The sequence below is a fragment of the Rhinolophus sinicus genome, chromosome X (assembly GCF_036562045.2).
Source record: "Rhinolophus sinicus isolate RSC01 chromosome X, ASM3656204v1, whole genome shotgun sequence".
Classification (NCBI taxonomy): Eukaryota; Metazoa; Chordata; class Mammalia; order Chiroptera; family Rhinolophidae; genus Rhinolophus; species Rhinolophus sinicus.
The window spans coordinates 29,020,691-29,045,991 of NC_133768.1; the positions used below are offsets into that span (position 1 = coordinate 29,020,691).

Below are 25,301 nucleotides of genomic sequence, written 5' to 3' on the forward strand. Positions count from 1 at the left end.
AAAATTCTGCCAGGTCATAGCAAAATGAGAGCCCTCTGGGAGTTAGGCTGCAGTAGCATGTTTTCCAGCTACTATAGTGACACCTGTGACGCCGGGGGTCTTTCGTTAGACGCCTGTATTCTCTATTTGGATCTCCCACTCGCGAGACTTGGGCGGTGTTGAGCGGGGCTAGGCTTGAGGCGCGCGCAGCGTTCCGATGGTTGCCTAGCGACGGCGTCCACGCTAGTTCACGATCATTCAAGTCCGCTACTGGTTTGCCGGCTCCCTAAACGGAGGACATGGTCGTACGCAGGGGCTCCTTGGTCCCCATGGACGCGGAAAGCGCAATGGACCTGCAGCTGAGGGTGACTCCGACAGAGGTGAAGTTCCTGGACACGCTAGCTGGGAAGGTGTACCGCCTCCCAGTCACTGTGCACAATCTTGGCCCTATCAACCTGAAGATTCGGTTTTTGAAGCCGGTCAAGCCTCAGGTAACAAACCCAGGGGTGCTCGGAGCAGGACCTCGGGAGGGCCGGGCTCTGAAACCGCCTTCTCACCGTGGCGCCTGCTTTATCCTGGGCAGTTGGCGCCCGGTGCCTGCGGGGATGGGGCAGGATTGAGTTTCCTGGGGAGCGGTGATTCAGGTGTCTCTGTGTATTTGTGTGTTCGCCTGTTTGTTTTGTTTTTGTTTTCTTTTTTGCTTAGGGTTGGGACACAGGGTGGGGAAATTTTGTCTGTAACCTCCCAATTTCTTCATTCTAGGTTTGGAAAGAAGGGAAGGAGTTTCCATGCCTGTCTCAACAGCCCAGAATCTAAGCTTTATGATGCTCTAGAATTATAACGACAAAATTCTCTATTAACTACCCTTTGAATCATAAAGTGCCTGATTACTCCAGATCTTGTGGGCTAATGGAAAGTTTTGTTATTCACATTTTAACACATATTTGTTGAGCACCTACTATAGGAGTAGGTGTGAGGAAAGCAAGGACTCATAGGACTTAGAAACTAATGGGGGAGTCAGTACAGGTCTAATCATCAGCAAAATTAATCTTCTGAGAGGCTGCCCCCCTCTCCTGATTTAAAAGTTGACAGAATTTCATGTTTATCTCACTGTTATTTTAGAGCACGGGCATATATATTTGTTTGTATAGACATAGAAAAATATATGGTAGTGATTAGGAGGTCATTGAGAAAAAGGACTTTTATGTTCTACTTTTTACACTTTAAGAAAATTGATGTACTGTTTATCTACACTAAAGTACCCAAATCTCAAAAGTAAAGCTTGATGAATTTATATATATATGCACACACCCATGTAGCCACCACTTGGTTCAAATCAGAGTATTTCCAGCACTCTAGAAGTTTCCCTACCATAATTGGAGTAATCATCGCATGGAGATGATCACTATACTGGTTTCTAACACCACAGATTAGTTTTGCCTGTTCTTGAGTTTCATATAAATGGAATCATGCATTCTTTGTTTTTGTATTTGCTTGTTTTATTAATAGTAATGTGTTTATTTTGTAATAAAATAGTTCATCACAAGAGAATATTGACTACTCATTGAATCAAAAAGTATTCTGATTCCTCCAAATACAATATAATTAGGGAAAAAGTTTATTATTTTACTACCTTGCTACATATTTATTGAACAATCGAATGTATATCTGAAAATACTTTCTTTTACAGTTCAAGCTGGCAGTAATTCCAGATGTGGGCAAACACTGTTTTATGGATGTCTCCTAGTTTTTCTGCAGATGGAAGAACAATGACATAATTTGTTTTATTTTAGTTTGTATCTAGAGTTATAAAGGAAAGCTATTTAGACCACAGGTTTTGACATTGACAGGAGAATGGCCAGACAGGCTTACTACTTACAGGCCAAAGCCCTGAGCCCATCCATTATCAGTGTGAACTTCTCTTTGTCGCAAGATGTGATAGGCGCTCCTGATCCTTCATAGGCATAAAGGGAAGTAGGAGAGAGAGATTAGCAAAAATATGCATTAATTGTCTTGGAGGAAAAATGAAAAACAAAGAGGAAAAATGAAAAACAAAGTGCTACGTAGAGAGCATTGTCATTCATCATTCTTATAATTACTTAGAACATGATTCTAACAAGTGATAGTACTTGCCTTCCACCCTGGCTCAAGACCCTGCATTGTCTGTGTACTGAGTACCTACTATGTGCCATATGCAGTGCTACATGCCATCAACTGGTTGCTGGTAGAAAATACACACTTTTGACCACACAGTCCTGACTCATGTGGCTTCTGGTTCAGTCAGGCCAGCCTTATTCAGTTGTCCTCTTACTCCCATGGCTCAGACATTTTTTTTCCTTTTGACCCATGTTTTTATTCCCCCTCCTGCAAGAATCACCCCTTTCCAAATTCCACCCTTCTTTGAGGGTCAGTGTGAGTTCTCATTTTCTCCAACGAGTTTTTTCTTATCATATCTGCAAATTGTTTCTTCCCTACTGGATACGAATTGCATTTGCAGACATTCATTGTAGTTTGCACTTGTATCCTCATGACTCCCAGTAAATATTAATTTCCCTTCATGGTCAGTTCAGAAGCTCCTAAGAGCAGAGAGGTACCTTCTACACCTTTGCAGACCACTCAGAGTGCTCAGCAACTTTCAGTGTGACCATAAGCACGTGCTGCTGAAGCTCTGGTTTTCCTTCTTGAAGATACACCTTCCTCAAAGGAAGATGGTCACACCTGATATGTGGACTTCCGCCACCCAAAGGCCTATGTGGGGAATAATCTGTTGTTTTCTCACTGTTTTGTAATTTCAGAGGGGTTGTGACAGTTGAACTGTGGTAGTTATGAGGTATCAGAATCATTGTTTGCTGGACTATGATGCTTTCAGACCATTGGTATCAACAAATCACTTCAGTGTTCTATATCCTTCCTGGCCGGAAAGTACTGCTTAAAAGCAGCCTGGCATGAAAAGCCCTGAATAATTAATGTCGACATGACCTCCATTGCTACTGATTGAAGCTCTTTGCCCAGCAAGGCTAGTTTATTAGCTGCCTGCGGAGAGATTATTTTCCTTATTCTTTTCTCTGCTTGTGTCTAAATATTCCTGCCCCCATGGGGAGCACCTTTCTTGCTTCTTTTCCACCTTTTCCATCCATCTGTAAGCTTAGGCCAAGTACACTTCGCTTCTTCCTAGCCCACAATAATCATGTTCTCCTGTGGATTTTCATGATACTTATGTCTGCATCACTCATATGATACTTAAGTAGTCCCTGGCTTACATTATGTAAATTTCAAGGGGCATATAGTCTGCTTTCTTACAGAGATTGTGTATTCAGGAGAGGGACTCTTTCTGGTTGTGGGGAAAGAACTTAAGATTTAGAGTCAGATAGATACGTGTTTTGAATCCTCATTGCCAGAGTAGTGTTAGACATTAATGAACTCTACAGGTTCCAGTTTCCTCATCTATATGCTGGGAGCCTTAATATCAGGCGTATAGGACTGTCGAAGTACATTGAGATAATGTAGAATGCTTGACTATCATAAGTGTTCAACAGATAGCAGTTTTTCTCTTTCCCCGTTAATTTTTTTTCCTGGAGTCTAGCAAATGTTTTAAAAGAACGAAAGTGTTTTTTTTTTTCTCTTTGGTCTATTCCTTTTTTCATATTTCCTCCAAGTTATAAAGTCTACGTTCCCATGCAGAAAGTATATAAAATGCTATATGTATGTATGTATGCATGTATGAGTATATATTATGTAGGTATATATGATTCAGCAACATTTTTATTAGATTGATCTTCCTTTTTTGCTGTATTTAAGTACATGATACTTCTAAAGGAGCCCATGAGCATTTACATATTTCTCAACTGATTGCATGGTCAGTTTCAATTCTTTTACTGTTAAAAGCATATCTGGGGTGGCCAGATGGCTCAGTTGGTTAGAGTGTGAGCTCTGAACAACAGGGTTGCGGGTTCGATTCCCACATGGGCCAGTGAGCTGCGCCCTCCACAACTGGATTGAAGACAACGAGCTGCTGCTGAGCTGCTGGAGGGACGGCCAGATGGCTCAGTTGGTTAGAGCACGGGCTCTCAACAAGGTTGCCGGTTCAGTTCTCTCCATGGGATGGTGGGCTGCACCCCCTGCAACTAAAGATTTAAAATGGCAACTGGACTTGGAGCTGATGGGCCCTGGAGAAACACACTGTTCCCCAATATTCCCCAATAAAATAATTAAAAAAAAAGCATATCTGAAGAATCTAGAACCTGATAGGTATAAATGCAGGTCATTGAGTCTGCCTTTAGGACAGGAATATTGCCTATGTCTTGATATACCTGTTCAAATAATGTACACTCCTAACTACAGTTGCTCACATGATTTCCTTACTAGGAGTTAAGATGTGTAATTTGATCTTTTTTCTCCCATTGAAGTTCAAACTGATTTTGACCAATCTGGATAAAGAACTTGCTTCTGGACTGCAGATGACAGCTACAGTGGAATATCGTCCTAATAAAAATGAAGACATTTTTGACCAACTATTTATTTTAATAGGAAAGAAAGCAATAAAGATCCCTCTCATTGGGTATGTATTCTTCATATTTCATGCTGACCTTTTGAGCACTCTTGAAATAAAAATTAGGGTCAAAGACATATTCTGCATTTTCCTGGCAAATAGGGCTTGTATCTATAGTTTCCTTACAGCTGAACTTAAAGGACAAATTTTTGGCAAATTTTGGTGTTTAAACTGTTTGCTGGTATTTTTTATTAAGATAACTTAAAAGCATTCAATAACTGCCTGTATTCTTTTTTTCTTGACCTTACATCCTATTTTATTTCCACCATATTTTTTATACACTTTGACAGAAAGACTTAGTAAAGAAAGCTCTATCTGTCCACCAGCAACAGAATTAATATTGTAATATTAAGGTGATACTGGTATTAGACATATGTCTTTTTTAGTTTTCCCTTGTGTGTTTTCATTTTTGTATACTAAATTTAGATCTGAAATTATTTTGGTTCTCCATGTTGTTGAGAAGTTCTGATTTTGCTCATCATCCCATTCTGCCTAGGAAACAAACAGTGGACACATGTTAGGAAAGGGACAAATTATTAACCCATTACAAATATTTAATTTACATTTTACATTTTATTTAAGTGGGGCTATTTTGGGTCCATTCTGCACATGGACATACCTGTGATTGGCACTCAGATTTGCTTGTTTATGCTATATATGGAAAGAAGTGTTTAAGATGCTGCTGCCTTTAAAAACAGGGCTTTTGTCTTATTCCCATAATATCCCCTCTCTCATCAGAGGCCAGCTGCTCACTACAATTTCAACATAAGGCCAGCACCGCTCCCTTAAAGTGTGATAGACGGGAGTGAAGGAAGGGGTGTGTGTGTGTGTGTGTGACAGAGACAGTGACAGAGACAGAGATTGCTGCCTATGTGTCTATTTTATTTTTAATTCAGATGATTGAAGATTCGCGTGCAAGTATAAGAAATAATTCCTTGTGTATTTTCCTCAGTTTGCCCCAATGGTAACACTTTGCAATACTGTAGGATAATGCCACAACTAGGAATTTTACATTGATACAATGCACCTATTGTATTCAGATTGTCACAGCTTTACTTAAACTCCTGTGTGTATGTTAGGTTTTTAAGCTCTATATAATTTTATTACCTGTGTAGGATTTTACATCTACCACCATAGTCAAGATACTGAGCAGTTCTATTACCTCAGGGATCCCTCTTGCTACTTTTTTTATAACCACATCCCCCTCCCTTCTGCCTCACAAGCACCATCCCTAAACTGGAAATCACTAATCTGTTTTGTTTTTCTTCCTTTTGTATTTTTTTATTTTTTTTTTTAAGGAGGGCGCAGCTCACAGTGCCCTATGTGGGGATCGAACCTTGGTTTTACCAGCACCACGGCCTAACCAACTGAGCTAACCGGCCACCCCTTAATCTGTTTTCCATTTCTACATTTTTTTTCACCTCAAATACATTAGGTAACCTTTTGGGATTGACTTCTTTCCCCAGCAAAATTCCCTGGAGATTCAACCAACGTGTTGAATATATTAATAAGTTGCTTCTTTTTATTGTACTAGTAGTCCATGGTATATGTATACGCCAGTTTTTTGAACCATTGACCTGTTGAAGGATTTCAGGGCTGATTCCAATTTTAGGCTATTACAACTAAAGCTGCTATGAACATTCAGATACAGGTTTTGTGTGAACATAAATTTTCATTTATCTGGGATAACTGCCTCAGAGTGCAGTTGTTGGGTAATATGGTAGTCGCTTGTTTAGTTTCAAAGAAAATTGCAAATTGCTTTTCAGAGTGGCTGTACCATTTTACATTGCAGCGAGTAACGTATGAGTAAACCACTTTTACCGCATCTTCACTGTTGTTTGTTGTTGTCACTATTTTTCAATTTTAATTCCAATACTGGAATCTCATTGTAGCTTTAATTTGCATTTTTGTGTTGTTCCTCCAGTCTTGGGGTCCCAAACCAGCCACCATTCCTTCTCACCACCTTTCCACCTTTCACCATTTTTCCTTTGCTTGCGTCTTGTACCATTTCTAGGATTTATAGTTGTGTTTAGTGGGGAGGGACATGGGAAAATGGATTTATGCAATGAAGTTTGTATTATCTGGTCTTCTTAAAGTGCTCTAGTAGAGAAATGATGTAATCAGTGATTGTGAACACTTTTTTTCATGTACCCCTAAAAGCTATGTCCCTCTTGCATTTAGAAATGTCTAAGGTTTTTCATTTTGAGTTTGAATAGTTGCAAAGAGGTAATTGCTTATATATAATAAATGTTACTATATGATAGTCACATGCCTCTTTGAAATATATCCAGTAAAATGGAAATACCATAGTAATAATACCATGGTAATAGTTGAAAAATTTACCTCATCTTTTTGTCCCTCAAATTTGTATTTCTACTCCATTTCTCACCATAGAATCCTATCCTAATGTGTTACATTTTTATACTTAGCAGTATTTTACTGATCACCAGCAGTAAACTGTGTATGTAAATTTGTATATAATTTATGCATGTATATATGTATATGTACATGTGAACACAGGTGTATGCAGTATGTATACAGATATGTGTATAAATAGATTTACTGTAATCATAAATCCACATGGTTTAAAAACTTATGAATTATATTAATATAAATTTATTTTAACTCCATATAAAAATTAGTAAGTTTGATACTTTTAAATTAAAAAAATTTTTTTCCTGTTTTTAAAATTGAGATATCATTGGCATATAACATTATATGAGTTTAAGGTGTACAATCTGTTGATTTGATATATTTTTTTATTGCAATGTGATTTCCATCCTGGTGTTAGCTAGCACCTCTGTCATATCACAGAATTATCATTTCATTTTGTGATGAGAACATTTCAGATCTAGTCCGTCTGCTACACCTAAAATTAATATAATATTGTATGTCAACTACAATTGAAAAATAAAAAAATTAAGATCTAATCTCTTAGCAACTTTCAAGTATATAATCCATTATTGTTAACTATAACCACAAAGCTGTGAATTAAATCCCCAGAATTTATTAATCTTCTAACTGCAAGTTTGTACCCTTTGACCAACATCTTACCAATTCCCCCACCTCCCAGTCCCTGGTAACCACTGTTAACATGAACTCACTATTAACATAAAAAGTAAAATGTTATTGGAAAGTGCTTTCCTTAATCAGATAGAAGAGAAACCAATAAGAAAGCCAAAGAAACTCTTACACAATACTGTATTACCAAGTCCTAACAACTAAGGTAAAGTGTGTGTGTGTGTGTGTGTGTGTGTGTGTGTGTGTGTGTGTGAGAGAGAGAGAGAGAGAGAGAGAGAGAGAGAGAGAGAGAGAGAGAGAGAGAGATTCTTAAGAAATTATTCTTAAGACACTTTTCTGCATCACCTAGAGGAACAGTTTGAAAAAATATTAGGCTTTACGTTATATTGTTTGTGTAGCAAGTTCCTCTTTAGATCTTTATTAATGTAATATATACAGTAATGCCACTGATCTTTCCTTTTCCTGTCAAACAATTACAATCTCTTTATGAGAAAAACATGAGTATTCCTTAGAAGATATAGCATATTTAGGTCAGTCCTGGCTGATCTCTGGAATGTCTATACCTATCCTTTAATACACAAACACTCACATATAAGCACACATCCCATCAAGAAGGCCCAGACCACCAGTGCATAAGGCAGTATTTGTGAATGTTTTGTTCAGGTATTCTTATTTATGCATTTTGTGTGTATGTATGTATGTATGTATGTATGTCTGTGTTTATATTTTGGAATTTGTATCCTATGTGGAGTAAATTACTTAATTCACAAGTCTGACACATAACCTAAGGACTCAGTAAAGATCAGTTATTACTAGATTTATTATTGGTACTGTTATCATTGTTAGGTTTGTAAGGGTAATTTGTACTTGAAATTTAACAGTATGGATTCAAGGCTAAATTCACCAACGTTATATCCAGGTAATTCCTTAGATAAATTGTTTAGGCTTTTAATTCTTTCGCTTTTCAGTTGTAGCATAGGAGCTATAATAATATTTACCTGCCTTTCAGGAAGTTTTTTAAGTATCAAACAGGATAATATACTTAATGGTGTTCATAAACTATAAATTATTATTCAAATATAAAATATATGTATGAGACATGTATATAGGATTATAATGGATTTTTAAAACATGTATGAAAACATATGCTACAGATATGCTACAGTGAGCCCTTTAAATTAGAGATACACATGAAAAAATCAATTGTATCTTTTTGTGCTTAGCCCTTGTTTTCCTCCCCAAATGATAATTTTATAGCATCACACCGGCTTTTATTTAATTAGGTTTGGCATCATCCACACTACTTCACTTAGTTAAGATCTGTTCCACCCTTTTTGAGAAGGGTCAAAAGGATGTATTATATAGGCTTAGGTGGAGATTCCAAAACAGTACTAAATGTGTTTTAAGCTACAAAAAATATTGAGACATGTGGGTAGCCTGTCAAGGTGAGTACTTGGGAGGGTATACCACGTACTTAGATACATAAAGTCTGATTTATTTCTTAAAAACATGTCTCATTATTTGGTTTTCATGTCTTTATTTCACAATTCCTTTTACTGACAAATGTGCCACCATTAGACCTGTAAGGAAACGGAAATGTCTTTTAAGAAGTTAAGCCAAAAATGTCTTTATATGTTCCCCTGTGGATTTAATCACAAGGTTGTAATTGTTAAAATTCATTATGGAGTCCTCTTTTCTCCTCCCCTAGGTTGATTCCAACCTGTCAATTGGAAATTGAGTCAGAAGTGGATTTTGGCACTTTGGTTTCTAATAGTAAAGTACATTGTAAAGAGATTAGTATACGTAACCATGGCAAGGCTCCAGGTAAGTACTTTCTGTTATATAAATGAACTTACACTTTTGGAAGAAAGTTGGTACTATCTTAAATGTATACCTTGTATAATTAATGGATTCTCTGATTTACCATCCACCCCCTAAATGTCTATCATTTGAAAGCTCAAAACTGAAGGCCCTTAAATAGGATAACTACAGGCAATAATTCAGGAAAGATGAACCTGCATCCTATGATTCTAACTAACACAACTTGCCTCTCAGATGACTAGTGATCAACCTGAGGATAGAAGGCAGGATGGTGTCATGGAAGGGACATAGTCCTTAGGGCCATGGAGAGATAGAACCAAGGCATTAGTACCTTAGTAGCTGTGTGAGCTGGAATGAGTATCTTTAAGGGGATTGATCTTGAGATTCCTGATTTATAAACTGTGGCTAATAAAATGTACTGTGGTTAATTATGTATGTACTTAAGGTTGTCCTATGGTACTTGACTTATCATAGGTGCTCAGTAAATACTTGTTCTTTTTCTCGATTGTATTCAACTTGGAAATCACACAATGGTCCCTAGATGGCTCTTACTAACACTTGTTGAAAGAATAAATGCTTCTCTCTTCTCCAGACTGGATTATTTCTTGAGATTCTTGCTGTGACCTAAGAGTTTACATGAAGGCGTGTGTGTGTGTGTTCATGCACACTCTTCATTGATGGTATACAGTAGGCATAAAATCACGTATCCTCTCATACTCCTGATTGGAGGGTCAGCATCGGGGTGGTAAGGCTGTTGGTCTGCCACGCTGAAATGAGGACTTGCTCCAGACAGGGAGGACATTTCTCTCTAAGACTGCTTGTTGGATACATAAACCAGGTCTTAAATCCAAACCTATCTTATACTAACTAAGGATGTTCTGTGGGGTTGCTTATTGAGCAGTGGGAATTATTAAGACAAAGCAGTCTTGTTACTTTACCGATTTCTTTCTGGGGTAGAATCAAATAAAACTGATAATTGTTCCTCATTGACTGCTGCTCCTTTTGCTTTCTATGCTTTGGTTTTTAAGTGATTGAATTTCTGATGCCTGTGGGATTGTAGAATGTTAGGCTTATTTGTGTACTGACTGCAATATTAAGGATAGAGTCTCTCATGGCAAGTGATTGTGGGCTCTGTGGTCCTTTAGACTCTCTGGTTATATTTTACAGCAGTGATATGTAATTGGGAAAATTTTATTTTTGTGATTTTACTTTCCAAAAATCTCTCTTAACTGTTGTCCGTAACAAATCCTTCAAAGTTTTGATCATATCTTCTCTTTATTCTAAAATCTCACCAAATCGTACAGTTTTATTATGTATAAAAACTCGCCATATGCAAAAATGTATATGGTTTTGTTTTAATTGAATATTTAATGCTATTTAACTTAATAAAATAAATAAAATTAATTAAGCCTCAGACCTGGGTCCATACATTTTAGGAAAAGTAATCCACATTGACTTTTATTATTGTATTAATACTTTGTGTGTGCATAGTATTTGTAGTGAATACTGCGTTTGGTAAATTATAATTGGGTACTGTGAAACGTTAATTACTGTTACTTTACAAACTGAAATAAGGTGTTATCAATGAAACACATTTTCTTAGTGTTGACTTTGTCCGTCATTCTTAAAGTTGAATGGTATTTTTTCTACCATTACCAAAATTGATAGTATGTTTTATAGCCACAGTAGCAAGTGCCTGTAAAGTGTCATAAAGTTCTTATTACCTACAAGCACAATATATAAATATTCATGAGAGTAACAGTGGATTTTCATGAAGAAAAACACTTATGCAGAAAATAGAGTCAGTAACTAAAGATTATTTTAATAAAATTTTTAAAAGCATTTTATTTGACAAATATTGTATAGTTTTAGAGTCAAAGATCAAATGTTTACAAATTTATGTGTAACTTAAGAGGACATAAAAAAACACCACACTCAGCACATTCATAATTTGTACAGCTTTGTTTCTCTCTCTGGTAGTGTCACTGTGGTTATTATATTTGGTTTTGTAGACCCCAAAGTTTATCTGTCACAACATCATGATGTTCTATTTTTATAGCTCATTATGGAGTAACCATTCATGGATTTAGCCTAATGTTGTTTGACTCCATTTTGTTTTCTCACCCTTTATAAGAATATTTCCTAAGTTCACTCCTGACTGTACAAAGTAGCACTTACTTTTCATTTTGAAGCGATATGGTTGAGGCTTTAAGATGTCTCCAATTAGTAGTCTGTGAGCTGGTGAGCTCCATGTTCTCTTTTATGGTTTTATTGTGTCTCAGTTTTTATCTTTGAAGATTGAAAAAACAAAAAAATCAAAAACCATTGTTATTTTAGCATGCCTTGAATTGCAATCATTTCCCTCTTTCCCTCAGTATCCTTGAATATTTGAGGAGACTTTTCCTATTACAGTGTTATGTAGAACAGTCTTTAAATTCCCTAGTGTGATCTTTGCACACCATTTCTGGGTTTGAACAGGTGCCTTAGCACTCATCATCCTTTAGGTTTATTTGGGTCATTTTTGTCTAAAACATATGACCATTCTTTTGCTCTTAATACCCACTCTTCCCCTTTCCCTGATTATCGGCATCATCTCTCTACTTCATCTGTAAACCAGGAAATTTGCTCAATGTATTGGATCCTCCCTAACTAACCAGAGAAGCACTCACTGCTTATTCTCAATGCAAATTTTTTCTTTTCTTGGAAACTGATGCCATGGGGTATCAATATATTTTTCATGCATAATACCATGCTAGGCAGATAGCAGACATCCAGTAAACCTTTGTTTAATTGATTTCGTTTCAGTGATCTGTCAGAATTTCAATAACGAACCATTAAGCTTTCAGTAAAAGGTGACTGACTCAGAAGTAACCTGTTTAATCACATATAAGCATTCTAAAGAGTCTCCAAAACGTAATCATTTGGACATTTGTGGAGACGGGTACATCTTTGGAATGCTTAGTCTCAAGGAAACTTAAAATGAAAAAAAAAAAAGCATACATAGGAAATAACAATGGCTTTTGTTATGTGACTCTTGATTTTCAGTTGCATCCTATAAAAGTACAGGCAGTTTACCTGTATTTTGGAGGAGCAAAGGCAAAGTAACGGTGTATATTTCACCATCCAGTGACTAAGCTGCTTTTCTAGAGAAGGTAGAGCAACTCAGATTTTAAAAAAACATACTGGTTTGTTCAAAAGACCCTTCATTTTCAACTACAGTTCAGATGTCCTCACATCCCGTATGCTCTCCTAAGTCTCATCAGTGGACAAATCCAAGTGTTTATTTTACATGGCTTATTAGCAATATTTGACACAGTTGGTCACTGCTGTCTTCTTGAAAAACAAAACAAAAAACTTTGGCTCTTATGACCCCTCACTCTCCTATATAAAATAATGGTTAATAATAGCTCAGGTCCTGGAGTGATGTCTTCCAGGGCCCAAACCGTGGTTACAACATTGACTGGTTGGGAGGCCCTAGGCAAAACATGGAAACTTCCCGAACATCCATTGCCTCACTTCTACATTAGAGAGGCACACAGTGCTTGCCTTCTATAATTGTGGTGATGATTAATAAAACGCTTAGCATACTCTCTGACATATATTGTGTTCAATAAATATTTACTATTGGTGTTAGAATTATTCTGTTTTCTATTGCCTCCCTCCTCTTCAATTCTCTTTTGTGGGCTGCTTATTTGATATGATAAATGTGAGTGTTCCTTAGGATTTGCCATGGACCTTCATGTTTCCTCAGTCAACACGCTTTCCCTAGACCATCACTTCCATTCCTGTTACTTCACTGAAGTCTATACAATACCTTGCAGTTCCTTCAGGTTTCTCAAACTTAACATGTCTAAAACTGAACTACTCAGCTTCTCCCCAAAACTTCTTTTTTCCATTAAACGTCACCACCATGTATTTGGGCAAGTCAGAAACTTGGCAAAATCTTTGACACCTCCCTTTTCATCACCTCACACCCCCTCAGTCAATTATTAAATCCTGTCTATTCACTCCTAATTATGCCAATAATTCTACTTTTCTCTGTCCCATTGCCACCTCTCTACAAGAGGCCATTGTCTTCTCTTCCCTAGTAATTACACCAACCTCAATGATTTCTCTGAAGTCTCCTCTTACCTCCTAGTTCATTCTCCACACATTAGCCACTGTCATATCTGAAAAGAAATGAAAATTTGATGACAAAATTCCATCTGTAATGTCCTTCCTTCAATGACACCCATCTCTTAGTATAATACCGTTGCTCCTGGTGTTAGTAATTTAAAAAGTACAACAGTTAAATATTTCATGATTACTAATGGTATTAAAGTTATATAAGACAAGGTAATGTTTGTATAACCACTGTTTTAATATATTTAGAAGACTGAACAATGTTCTTTTGGTGGTGGGGTTGTTTCTGAATAAGGTTTTGAAACATTATTTGAACTCTTGTCAAATTATGTAAATGTGGTTGTAGTATAGAAACTATTTCACTGATTCAGCTTTAACTAAACACATAGTTTTCTTTTTTTGAAAATTGAGTCAATAATATTTATTTGAAATGGATATCAATTTACAGATTTTTGTTTTCTTCTGTGACAGAAAAAAAGTAAACCTTAAATATTATGTCATTAGCACTTCTCTAAAAATAGAGAAATTGACACATTTTGTTACTGTGAATTTGCCTTTTCCATCAGGTCATCTCTACTTAAAACAAAGTTTTATTGTCTTTTTATATTTTCTGTGCTTTTATTACGCTAATATTGTATTCTCCTAAGTTAAATGAATAACTTTGGAAAATGTCATCAAATGTGATTTAAGGCTGTGTCTTGGGAATTTGCAAAGTTGTTTATGTCATCAGTATGCTCATTTGTGTTGACATTGTATAATGATATTTAAGAAACTTTTGACTGGCTGCTTCTATTTGTTGGACATATTTTGAGCAAAGCTTTGTGTTAGGCACTGTGTAGGTTGCCAGGACCACAGAGAGAAAAAAGAGACAGCATCTGATCTCAAGAATTGCATGCTCCAAATATATAGGCACCAAATATAACCATAAATTATGAACCATTTCTTCTTTCAGAAGAAAAATTTTTGTTGTCTCCTTTTCATATGCGATTTGAGTCTAGAAACCCATTGCTTTTCTCCTTTCCCTGTGTGAACTGCATTAATTCATCCATAGACAAGTGGCAGTAGCTATAAGTGTGAGTCCTGTGGTTAGAAACATCCAGGTGAAAATCCCAGCTCTATCTGTTAGTTACTAGCTGTAGTAGGCACTTCTTGCTGTGTAACAAACCACCCCACAACTCTGTATCTTAAAAAAGCAATTTTAAAATTTTTCATTGGGATGCAGATTGGCTTGAACTTGACTGATCTAAGTTGGCCTCAAGGTGGGTGGCTCTGCTTCAAGCTGAGGCCGCTGGGGCTGTTCTGTTACTCACTCACTGCAGGTCTGTGAGTCAGCTGGGTGACTCTGCTGCATATTTGCTCATTCTGGGCACAGGCCAAAGGAGCAAAAGTTACTCAAGAGAAACACTTTTAATAGTAGAAATGCAAGAGAACAGCTGGGGTTAGAGCTGGCATGTTGTCACTTCTACCCACATGCTGTTGACCAAAGCAAATCACATGATTGAGCTCAAAGTCAAAGGGTAGGAAGACCTACTTTGTCCATGGTAGGGTAATGGTAAGGATGCAGAGAAGAGTGAAACGTTGGGGTCAACAATCTAATCTACCACAACAGTTGCGTGTCTTTGGACAAGTCACTCAACTTTCCTAAATTTCTATTTCCTAATTCATAAATGGAGGTAGTGATTGAACCTATATCATAGAATCATGATGAGGATTAAGTAGAATACCATGTGCAAAACTATTCGCATAAGTATCTGAACACAGTAAGCAGACAATATGTTTTAGCTATTGTTGAGGGCTGAGTCTTAACACTAGGCTCACATTTCTTGGGTGACCCTAGAGCCTGGACTTCTAATCACAGTTTTAATTTTTGGTCCACAATAGACCATATACTCTGTAATGCATGTCTGTGCCTTACTAAGAGTATGAATGTAATATTGTAAGGATACAGATGTAAACCACTGCTCTTGTTCTCCTTAGGTAAATTCACAACAGAATACCAGGGCCAATTACCTATTGTCATTTCTCCAAGTAATGGTATTGTAAAGCCAATGTCATCAACGATTATTAAAGTGGATTTCTGTGCAGATCAGCCCAGAGTTGTAAAGGAGGTGGCAAAGTAAGCGTATACTATGGTTCTTAATTCTAATATAGTGCTTAATACTTTTCTGCTTTTCTGTTTCACTCTTCAGATATGTCTGTTGCCTTTGAATGTAGGTTAGCTTCTTGTTTTTTCAGTCAACGTGAATTCATTGAATCTCTAATATTTACCAAGCACTAAAGACTCAAAAATGGGAAGAACAAGAGGGTGACATATGGGTACACATAACAGGAGTGCCTTGTTTGGATTTTGTGGGGGTTAAGGAGTGGATCAATTACTTGGGGCTCCACTAAGGAGGTAATAGTTACACTTATTGGTGAGTAGGAATTAGCCAGACACAGAGCAGTGGTGTGATTTGGGGGGGGGGGGGGAAAGAGAGAGAGAGAGAGAGAGAGAGAGAGAGAGAGAGAGAGAGAGAGAGAGGTGTTGGTGATGGACTGGCTTAAAGGAGTGATTTGAGGCAGAGTAAATAGAAGACCTTAAGTTGAAGTTGAATTCCTAGAGGTGAATAGACAGTGTTAACACACTGAGACATCTGAGGAATATAGAGGCAAAGAGATGGAGGTCAGGAGTCATGTGAGATCAGACCAGAAAAACAGGGTACAGGGTCCTGTAAAGCACCTCATAGGACAGCGTTGTTTAATGCTGTATGTCTTAGTTCATTAGTGGGATGTACAATCATATAATGGGTCACAACCAGTATTAAAACAATGAAATGGTGAATATCAGAATGCATCTCAGGGCAAATGTCTTTTGTTTTTTTTTTGAAGGGGAACAGGACTTTATTGGGGAACAGTGTGTACTTCCAGGTTTTTTTTTCAAGTCAAGTTGTCCTTTCAATCGCAGTTGTGGAGGACACATTTTAGCTCCAGGTCCAGTTGCTGTTATTAGTTGGAAGGGGCGCAGCCCACCACCCTTTGCGGGAGTTGAACTGGCAACCTTGTGGCTGAGAGCCCACTGGCCCATATGGGAATTGAACTGGCAGCCTTCGGCGTTAGGAGCACGGAGCTCCAACTCCCTGAGCCACCAGGCCGGCCCTCAGGGCAAATGTTTTGTAAAACTTGTTTTGTGTGTGGGTGTGTGTGTGTATGTGTTTGTGTTTGTGTGTTTCTTACATTGCAATGTAAAATATATTTCTTATTGAAGGTCACAGGCAGAAAAAAGTTTGAGAAACAGTTGTGAGCCCTGATAGGATTTTAGGTTTTATTGTGAAGGCTGTGGAAGGTTTAAGATGGGAGTGTCTTAATTAGTTTGCATTTTAGAACAGTCACACTAATAGTAGTGTGCAAAACAAATCAGGAAGTACAGATGTGGAGTGGGTAGTCTGACTAGAACCTATAATAATAAAGCACAAGAGAAATGATAAAGGCATCAACTAAGGCACAGATTGGGAGTATAGAGAAAATTGTGCAGATCGGAGATATGCTATTGAGGTAGATTTGACTACATTTAGTGATTGGTTATAGAAAGGGAAGGTAAGAGTGGGGTCAGGTCTGTGGGAGATTTTGAGTTCAGTTTTGAAATGTTGGAATGGATTTGCTTTACAGGATACTATGGAGCCTATTAGATTTACTTATCTCGAGTCCCAGAAAAAAATTTTGTCTAGGTATATTGGCTTGAGGGTTGTTAGTGGATAAGTTGTTGATGAAACATGAAGTATTGAAAATTACTTAGAGGAAGGTAGAGTATGAAAGAGTAGGAGAGAAATACTGTTAGTCATGGAGCTTACAAAATATCCAAGTCTTAGAAGAATGGGACGGTAGAGTCTCAATAAGTTAGAAGAAAACCAGGAAAGTATGGTGTCAAGAACACTAAGGAGGAGAGATGTGCGAAGAGATGGTATCAACCATGTTCAATGTGACAGATCTGGTGTAAGATAAAGACTTAGGTTGTGGACTGGTCACTTGTCTGTGGTATCCGATGGGACAAGATTCAAAAGGATTGCATTTAGTTCCAGAGGGTGGTAAATGTGGGGTGGGGGCCAATTTCAAAAGGGAATTCAATTTAGTCTGGGAAGTGGAGTTTTATTGGGGGAGAATATTCATTTTAGCAAAGAGTGGGGTTTTGCTGAGATACTTTACTTTGTAGGGAATTGAGTTGTTACGATGGGGATGAGGTTGGCTGTTGGGCCTGGGGGAGTAGAATGAGTTAGAAAAGAATCTCACAATTCTAGAACTAGAGGTGACCATATGAATTATTCCACCTAACTCTAGTATTTACAAAATAATTGGTGATATGGACATACCAATAAATTGTCTTCGGGGTTAATTCATGCAGTTGTTTCCCAACTTTGTTGTTTCCTGGAGAGAATGAATTAGGTTGTACGTATGCCACTCTACTGTGCAGATTCAGACAGACAGAAGGACATGGTAGTCTCTGGCATATATATGAAAGGAACTGCTCTTAGCTCTTTGAATTTTAATTATACTGTGATTTTATAAAAGTTCTGTTTAACAGACAACAATTTAGTGGTTACCAGAGGTTAAAGGGGGGAGGGAAGAAGGTAGATATTTAGGTAAGGGGGGATGGTGACAGAAGGAGAACTGACTCTAGGTGGTGAACACACATATGATATACAGATGATGTATTACAGAATTGTACACTTGAAACCTATATAATTTTACTGACCAATGTCACCCCAATACATTTTTAAGAAGTTCGGTGTATACAAATATTTAAGAGAAAATTAAAGTATGTAGAATTCTAACTAAAATATGTATGTATAATTCATTATCTTGTAGAGTAAGTCTGCAAGATCGTCCAGACATATTCTTGAATATCAAAGTTCGTGTGGTTGAGCAGATTATTGAATTGTTAAGCATGAGTGGTAATAAAAAAGTGGAATGCATACACTTTGGTTCTACTTTCTTTGGAACGTCAAAACTTGAACGTGCTATTTTATACAATAATAGCCCAGCACCCATAAATTGGGTGGCCGTAATGCAAAATGATGCAGTTGGAGAAGAATTGGTAAGTAAATAGTACAACAGAAGATCAGGTATTATGTTTTGAAACAGATTGTTTTGAGCTTACTAATAACCAACAGCTGTTTAATTATTCTAAATATGTTTCAACATGCAGATAAGATTTCATTTCATGGTGTCTCCAAGGATAACCTGAAAAAGTTCAGTAAATTAAGCTAACATTGATAGTAATATAGCTGAAGTAAATCAGACAAGTGTTTCTTATAAATAAGTGGCTAATGGGGTGGTGGGCATTCTGCTGTCAATAATTTTTCAAAAGTTCTTCAAATTTTATGATGTACTTTGATCAAATTTATGTATGTTACTTTAAAGATAGACATAGTCTCTATCTTCTAGATGTTGGAATTTCGATGATCATTTTCTGACCTCTTAAAATATTTTATTTTGTTACTGTTTTGCCTTTATTTCTTATTTTATATTACAGGGTACAGATATTCACCAAAGAACGGATGTTGCGATAAATAATCTTAACTACTTAAGAAAAATAAAGGACATAGATGTTACTATATTTATCTCCTGTGTTCCTAATTCAGGGAGGTTACTACCTTATCAAAAGACTACAATTACATTTTGTTTCAGCCCAAAGTAAGCAAAAAATAATTCCATTGTGATGTTACTTATTAATGGAAAGTATATTAACCATATATTCATCAGATTGACTTTAATATTAAAACTTGTTAGAAGGCGGAGGGGGGATGGTAGAAGAGGGCAAAGGGGGTCAAATATATGGTGATGGAAGGAGATCTGACTCTGGGTGGTGAGTACACAATGTAATATATAGGTGATGTATTATAGAAATGTACACTTGAAACCTATGTAATTTTACTAACCATTATCACCTCAATAAATTTTAAAAAATTCACCTAATATGACCATATATTTTTTCTTTGTAATTCTGCCAAATTTCACTTTATGTATTTATTAAATACATATAAACTTAAAAAAAACTTGTCAGAAGGCACAAATCGGATTTGTCTTATTAGGGTCCTAAAAATTTCTAACGTGCTTAATATTAACTCCGATAGTTAAAAATGTGGTTCTAAATACTTCATGTTAAATGAAAAATCTCTCCAGATCTTGTGGAAATGGGGTGGTGGGAGTGGAAGTTTGGGTTTGTTTTGGATGTGGCCCCAAATCAATCTGTGCAACCAAGAACTTTTCCCTGCAGAAATAGGCCATGGCCAGTGGCATGCAGTATGTTCTAGGTGCCTCCAAAGAGGATGCAGGGCTACCACCCAGGTAAAATGCTTGCTCACCGAGTATCATGAATATTAAACCTATAGCAGTTTTGCTGGGGCAACCACACTTGGTTGCTGAAATTCACACAGACTTTGAGGACTTTTGCCAATGGATATTTTTCACAATTCTGAGCACTTGGTTTGGTTACTTAGTTTGAAAATATATTTGGAAATGCTGTTTTAAATATGTAGTAGCAATTTCAGCTATACTTGAGAGGTTGCAGTGGGTGGCAGTAATCCATCCAATTGTAAGTAAGTTTATCCTTGTTGGTGAGAAGGCAATGTTTAATGTCCTTCTCTCTGTGGCAATAGGGTCACTTGGTGATACCAGTTGTCTGCTCAAAATTGAGTTGTGTTAAGAAGGGTGATAAATCAAGTAATTGTTCTATTTGTACAATCTATACTTGTCTTATTCATCATATCTTCATACAGGAAATTTCTTTGGCGAATCTGTAAGATTCCGTTTCATACACAGTCTTTTAAATTCTAAGTACGAATTCATTTTCCTGGCAGCATGGTAACTTTTAGAGTCTTGCATAAACTCATAGATCTCATAGATATGAGCATGCTTTGAAGTCTTAATTAAATGTGTTCTCAACATTCTGTTTGCATTTTTATGGAATATTTCGCATCAACCTTTTGTGTATGTATTTGAGTATCCATTGCTAAAAATCTGACCTCTATTTAAGGCAAGTAAAGATGGCCAGTGCGCAGACCTGTGATGTCACCCATCTCTGTTTTGGGTCTTACTTCTCTTCTTCCCATCCTTGCGTTTTCTCCTGACAAAATTTGGCTGTTACCAAGTCTTGTTCTCCAAATTACTGCTTCTCTAACAAGGATGTAGTTAGCAATATGTGCTTAGTCTATGGGAGGAAAACTTACGTAACAGAGGTTTGCAATTACACCCAGGGGTAAGAAGGACTATTTTAGAGAACTGAACAGTCCTTAGCCAGCAATGAACTCTCCATAGAAAGAAAAGCACTTACATAGCAAGTGGCATTGGAGTTGGACCTTGATGACTTAGTGTTTTTAAATTACTCTTGTCTTGCAAATGTTGTCATGAGTTTGTTTTTGGGATATTTACATTTTGTGGCCTTCTTTTGGCAAGTCTCTATGTCTGTGAAGTAATATTGGAAAATGGATCACAGTTATATTTTTATTCTGAACTTTCATCTGTTTGCATATATTTAAGGATTTGGCTGATACTTCCTTTTGAAAAGTAACAAAGTCTATCATATTGGCTTTCAAAATAACTGATTGTAATTTTTTACAGGCTAGTTGCTGATAATAAAAAGGACAATGATCCTTCACATAGGCAGGACTATGCTGTCTTTTTGAGAATTGACTCCGTAGGAAGTAAAGATGGATTTTTGAGAGATGATGACAGTAAAACTATCACAAGTAAGTGTGAAATGAACATAATCATTAAATGTGTAGCTGTTTAAATTGTTTAAAAGTTTGGACATCAATATTTGTAGAGATAGTTTAATAAAAATATATAATTATTGAATTGAATGAAAATGCAAAGAATCCAGGGACCTTAAAATGTCTTCTGTGGCATGTAAAGAAAACAATCAACCTCAGAAGCATTTACATAATGATCTTCCAACTATAATTTAGAAGACTTTATTATTTGAAAATGACATTATATAAATATGATGATCTAGAATTTAAGGAATGAAACAACACCAAAAACCACCCTGGCTTCTTCTCCTTTGTAAATATAGGTTGTCTCTTAGAGATTGATAGGGGAACAAATGACCCATTCCATCTCTACCAGCTCTTCAGCTCTCAGAATCTACATACAGTAATAGTCAAAGAACAAGACTTAGAGCTTTGGTAAATAGGGTACAATATCCTGTCATAGGATATTAGTACGTGCGTATGCTTTGCAGGCCAATGTCAAGATGCATTCTTACATTCTTTCACATTTTAGGTAACACTGGGTAGGCTGCAGTGAGCAAAAATGGAGTAAGACTTGAGTTCAGCTTAGCAAGACAAATCAAAGAGAAAACAATATAGGCAGGTGAGGGATCCAATCCAGAAAGATGAGCCATGGCAAGAGTCTAAAAGATTTGCATGTCAGTACAGTGATATGTATCACTGAGTAGAGTTGAACGGTGTTCTTAGGGCAGAAATTGATTTCTCTGTTACTATTTATGTTATGGTTTGTGATACTGAGCTCTGTCTGCTGATCATTGACAGAACATTTGTTCAAGGATTGCAAGTTAATCTAGTTTTGAATGGCTAGAGATGGAGATGCTAGGTTTGCCGCAAAGGTAATTGAGAGTCTAGGAGTAGCTAGAGAGCATCAGTATAGAAATACAAATTTTGGGGGGGGATTCCAGTCACATGGCTGTCTGCAAAACTGTTCTTTTACCCAATTAGAGCCTACAATTCATAGTTCCTACCTTCATTCTAGTATCTTCAAAAGTTCACGTTTCCCTTGTTACCCAGCTTATATTATTCCATTGCCTATTATTTTAATCACCTTTTTCCATGTACACTTAAATATCTTGGCCCATCTCCCATAGTGACTGAGTGGAAAACCTCTAATCTGATTAAATTAAACTCAACCTATTCTGGGTCTGTACCACCTCTAATCTGATTAAATTAAACTCAACCTATTCTGGGTCTAATTGTGACGGAGGAAAAACACAAACCCATGCTGTTAGGTTTCACTTTTTCATCTATAGTCACTAACCCCAAGTTGGTGCTTTAAGATTTTTCCCATTCCTGCTGCATTCCTCCATTAATTCATATTCTCATAATACGAGATTAGTATCATACAACTTCCCTTTTCACCTCAAACCTTCAATACTTCCCCCTTCATCTCTAAACTTGTAAATACATTAAGTGACCTAGTAGTAGACATTTCCACTTGGATGTTTGCTACGCAGCTCAAACTTAACATGTCCAAAAAAGAACTCCTGGTTTCCCTATAACCTGTCCTTCCTGCAATCTTGCCTGTCTCAAGAAGTGGCAATCCCATCACTTCAGTTGCTCAGGCAAGAAACCTTAACATCATCATTTAGCATGTGTTCAATTTCCTATTCTACAATCCATCAGCAAATTTTGTTAATTACCCTCAAAAATATATCTTAAGTGTGACCATTTTTCATCATTCTAATACTACCTAGGGTTAGGTAGTATTAGGTCAAATCTAATCTTACCTAGGATTTTTGGAAAGTTCCAAGCAATTTCCTGCCTTAGAATCTTTGTCCTTGCTCATCTCTCTATTTGGAATGTACTTTTACTAGATTTTCACATGATTTTCTTTCAGAGTCCCTTTATATTTTTGCTCAAATGTCTTCCTATCAGAGATGCCTTTTTGGACTTCCCAATATAAAAGAGCAGCCCCAAGATAATGTGCTCTGTCTTACCCTTGTATGGGAGGAAAAATATTTTTCCTTCTACTCTCCTAGGTTCTTGATTGAGACCCCCTGTAATAAAGGCAGATAGGAGAAAAACAAATAGAAGTTTAATTACATGTATCACTCCTGTATACATGGGAAGAGACCCAGGAAAACTGAGTAACTCTTCAAAATGGCCGAAGCCACCACCTTAAATACCATCTCCAACTTAAGACAAAAGAAGATGTTGGGGTGGGGAGACAGTTATGGGAGATTAGCAGGCAAAGCACAGTGAACAAGGGTAAGGTTGTTATGCAGATTTCAGGCTGTGCCTTTGACAGGAGTTTCTTTCTGGTACAGAGGGGAGACACCCTTACAAATAGATATTTCCCTTATACATGTAAATGTCTCTTATAAAAGGGTGGCTTCTACTAGGTTTTCAGAGCTTTTCCTATGTCTGCTGTTTCTTGAAAATAATCTGCCTAAAATAGTCCTTATGCCAAAAAGGCATATTTTGGGGTGACAAATTCCGCTTCCCTTCACCTACGTTACCTTTCCCCATAGCACTTATCATCTCTGAAATGCTGTACATTTCTTTATTTTATTATCAGTATTACCTCATTAGAATGTAAAGTTGATGAGAGCAGGAATATTGTCTGTTATATTCACTGCTGTTATCCCTAAAGCCTAGAAGAATACTTGGCACAGAGAAGGCACTCAATTGTTTTGTTGTACGAAAGATTGAATGAGCGATTGAATATCTGAAGACCTGATTGAATATCTCATTAGGTCTTTTAGATGACACTATTTGGACTAAGCAAATATATTTTGGATTTCCAAAGCACTTTTTATATTGAAAAGCTCCGATTGCTTTTACAGGTGATCAGTTTCAGAAATTGGAGTTAGCACTGACCGGCTCAGGACTTCCTCTTATACTACAGTTTGATCCAGGAACAGTCCTTAATTTTGCACCTTGTTCCATGGGGGAACATTCAGACGTTATGTTTACCATTTACAATCAGTCCAAATTGCTTTCTGTGAGGTTCCACTTTAAGAAAACTGCACATTTTAAAATGGATCCCCAAAGTGGCCAGGTTAATGAAGGACTCATGCAGGTAAGATACTTATTCTGTTTTCACATACTTATATTTTAAGGTTTGCTAAAATGCCTTGCAGAGGATTAAAAACTACATTTTTTTTTGCATCAGTGTTTATAAACTATTTCTTTTCTTGCCTAGTTATGAATACTTTTGTATTGGCACTCATACAGTATCCATAATTATTTAAATGCCTTTCATGTGCCAGTAAAAGCATTTGACACTGTAGGGAATGTAAAGAAGTGCAAAACATAGTTATGCTTCGAACTTTTTTTATGAGAGAGTATTTATTTATCTAGTGCCCAGAGGACCTACCCCTAAACTTAAATATCCAGCACCAAGCCTTGGCACTCCCAGCTGTGGGCGGGTACCGGAATGGGTCCTGGAGCCCTTGTCTAGGGCAGTGGAACACAAAAGGTGAAAAGGAGGTGGGAGCCAGGGACTCATACCAATCCCAGAGATGCCAAGGGGAGTACAAGATTCTTTGGGCCCCACTGCCAAGCGGGAGTGCACACCTGTGGCAGAAGTGGAGGCCCAGAGCCATGAGCAGAGGCTGTAGCCACGTGCCCGCCCCAGTGCCAGCTAACCCAAGACAGGAGAGAGGGGTTGTGGCAGTTTTGCCTGTGAGGGGCCCAGGCCTTGCCCTCCTGTGAGGTGAGGTGCTATGGGGAAAGCAGCCACTATAGTCTGAGTACTGGCTAAGGGGTGAGTTTCTGAGTCTTTTGCATAGGTGCATGTCCCCCGTCCCTCCAGCTCTTCAGAAGCTGATGTAGCATCCTGTAGTCATTGGTCATTGGCATTGTGTGTCTGGGGCCCAGTGAGGGATGGTGGGCCTGAGGTTAGGCTGGCATCAGGAGGCTGGTTGTCATCAGATAGTCCAGCATCAGGTGGGTAGGAGCTGTTCCAGTGCAGGGAAGGTGATAGGTCCCGGCCCAGGTTCAGGTCTTGGCACAGGTACTTGTAGCCCCGGATTGGCTAGTACAGGCCCCACAGCTGGCACAGTAGGGTCGTGTCCAGCTGTCACAGCCCCACCACCTAC

At 37.5% G+C, this 25,301-nt stretch overlaps 1 protein-coding gene across 1 annotated transcript in view; it reads left to right on the top strand.

Annotated features, from left to right (window-relative positions):
* Positions 1 to 242: 242 nt before the first annotated feature.
* Positions 243 to 25,301, top strand: part of CFAP47 (cilia and flagella associated protein 47) — a 374,794-nt gene continuing 349,735 nt past the window's right edge. Inside the window, exons 1-8 of the mRNA XM_074323826.1 lie at positions 243 to 470; positions 4,386 to 4,537; positions 9,258 to 9,373; positions 15,470 to 15,608; positions 18,332 to 18,560; positions 18,999 to 19,159; positions 21,086 to 21,213; positions 24,045 to 24,280. Of these exons, the coding sequence (XP_074179927.1) occupies positions 279 to 470; positions 4,386 to 4,537; positions 9,258 to 9,373; positions 15,470 to 15,608; positions 18,332 to 18,560; positions 18,999 to 19,159; positions 21,086 to 21,213; positions 24,045 to 24,280 (1,353 nt within the window). The 5' untranslated portion in view covers positions 243 to 278. The remainder of the gene's footprint in view (positions 471 to 4,385; positions 4,538 to 9,257; positions 9,374 to 15,469; positions 15,609 to 18,331; positions 18,561 to 18,998; positions 19,160 to 21,085; positions 21,214 to 24,044; positions 24,281 to 25,301) is intronic.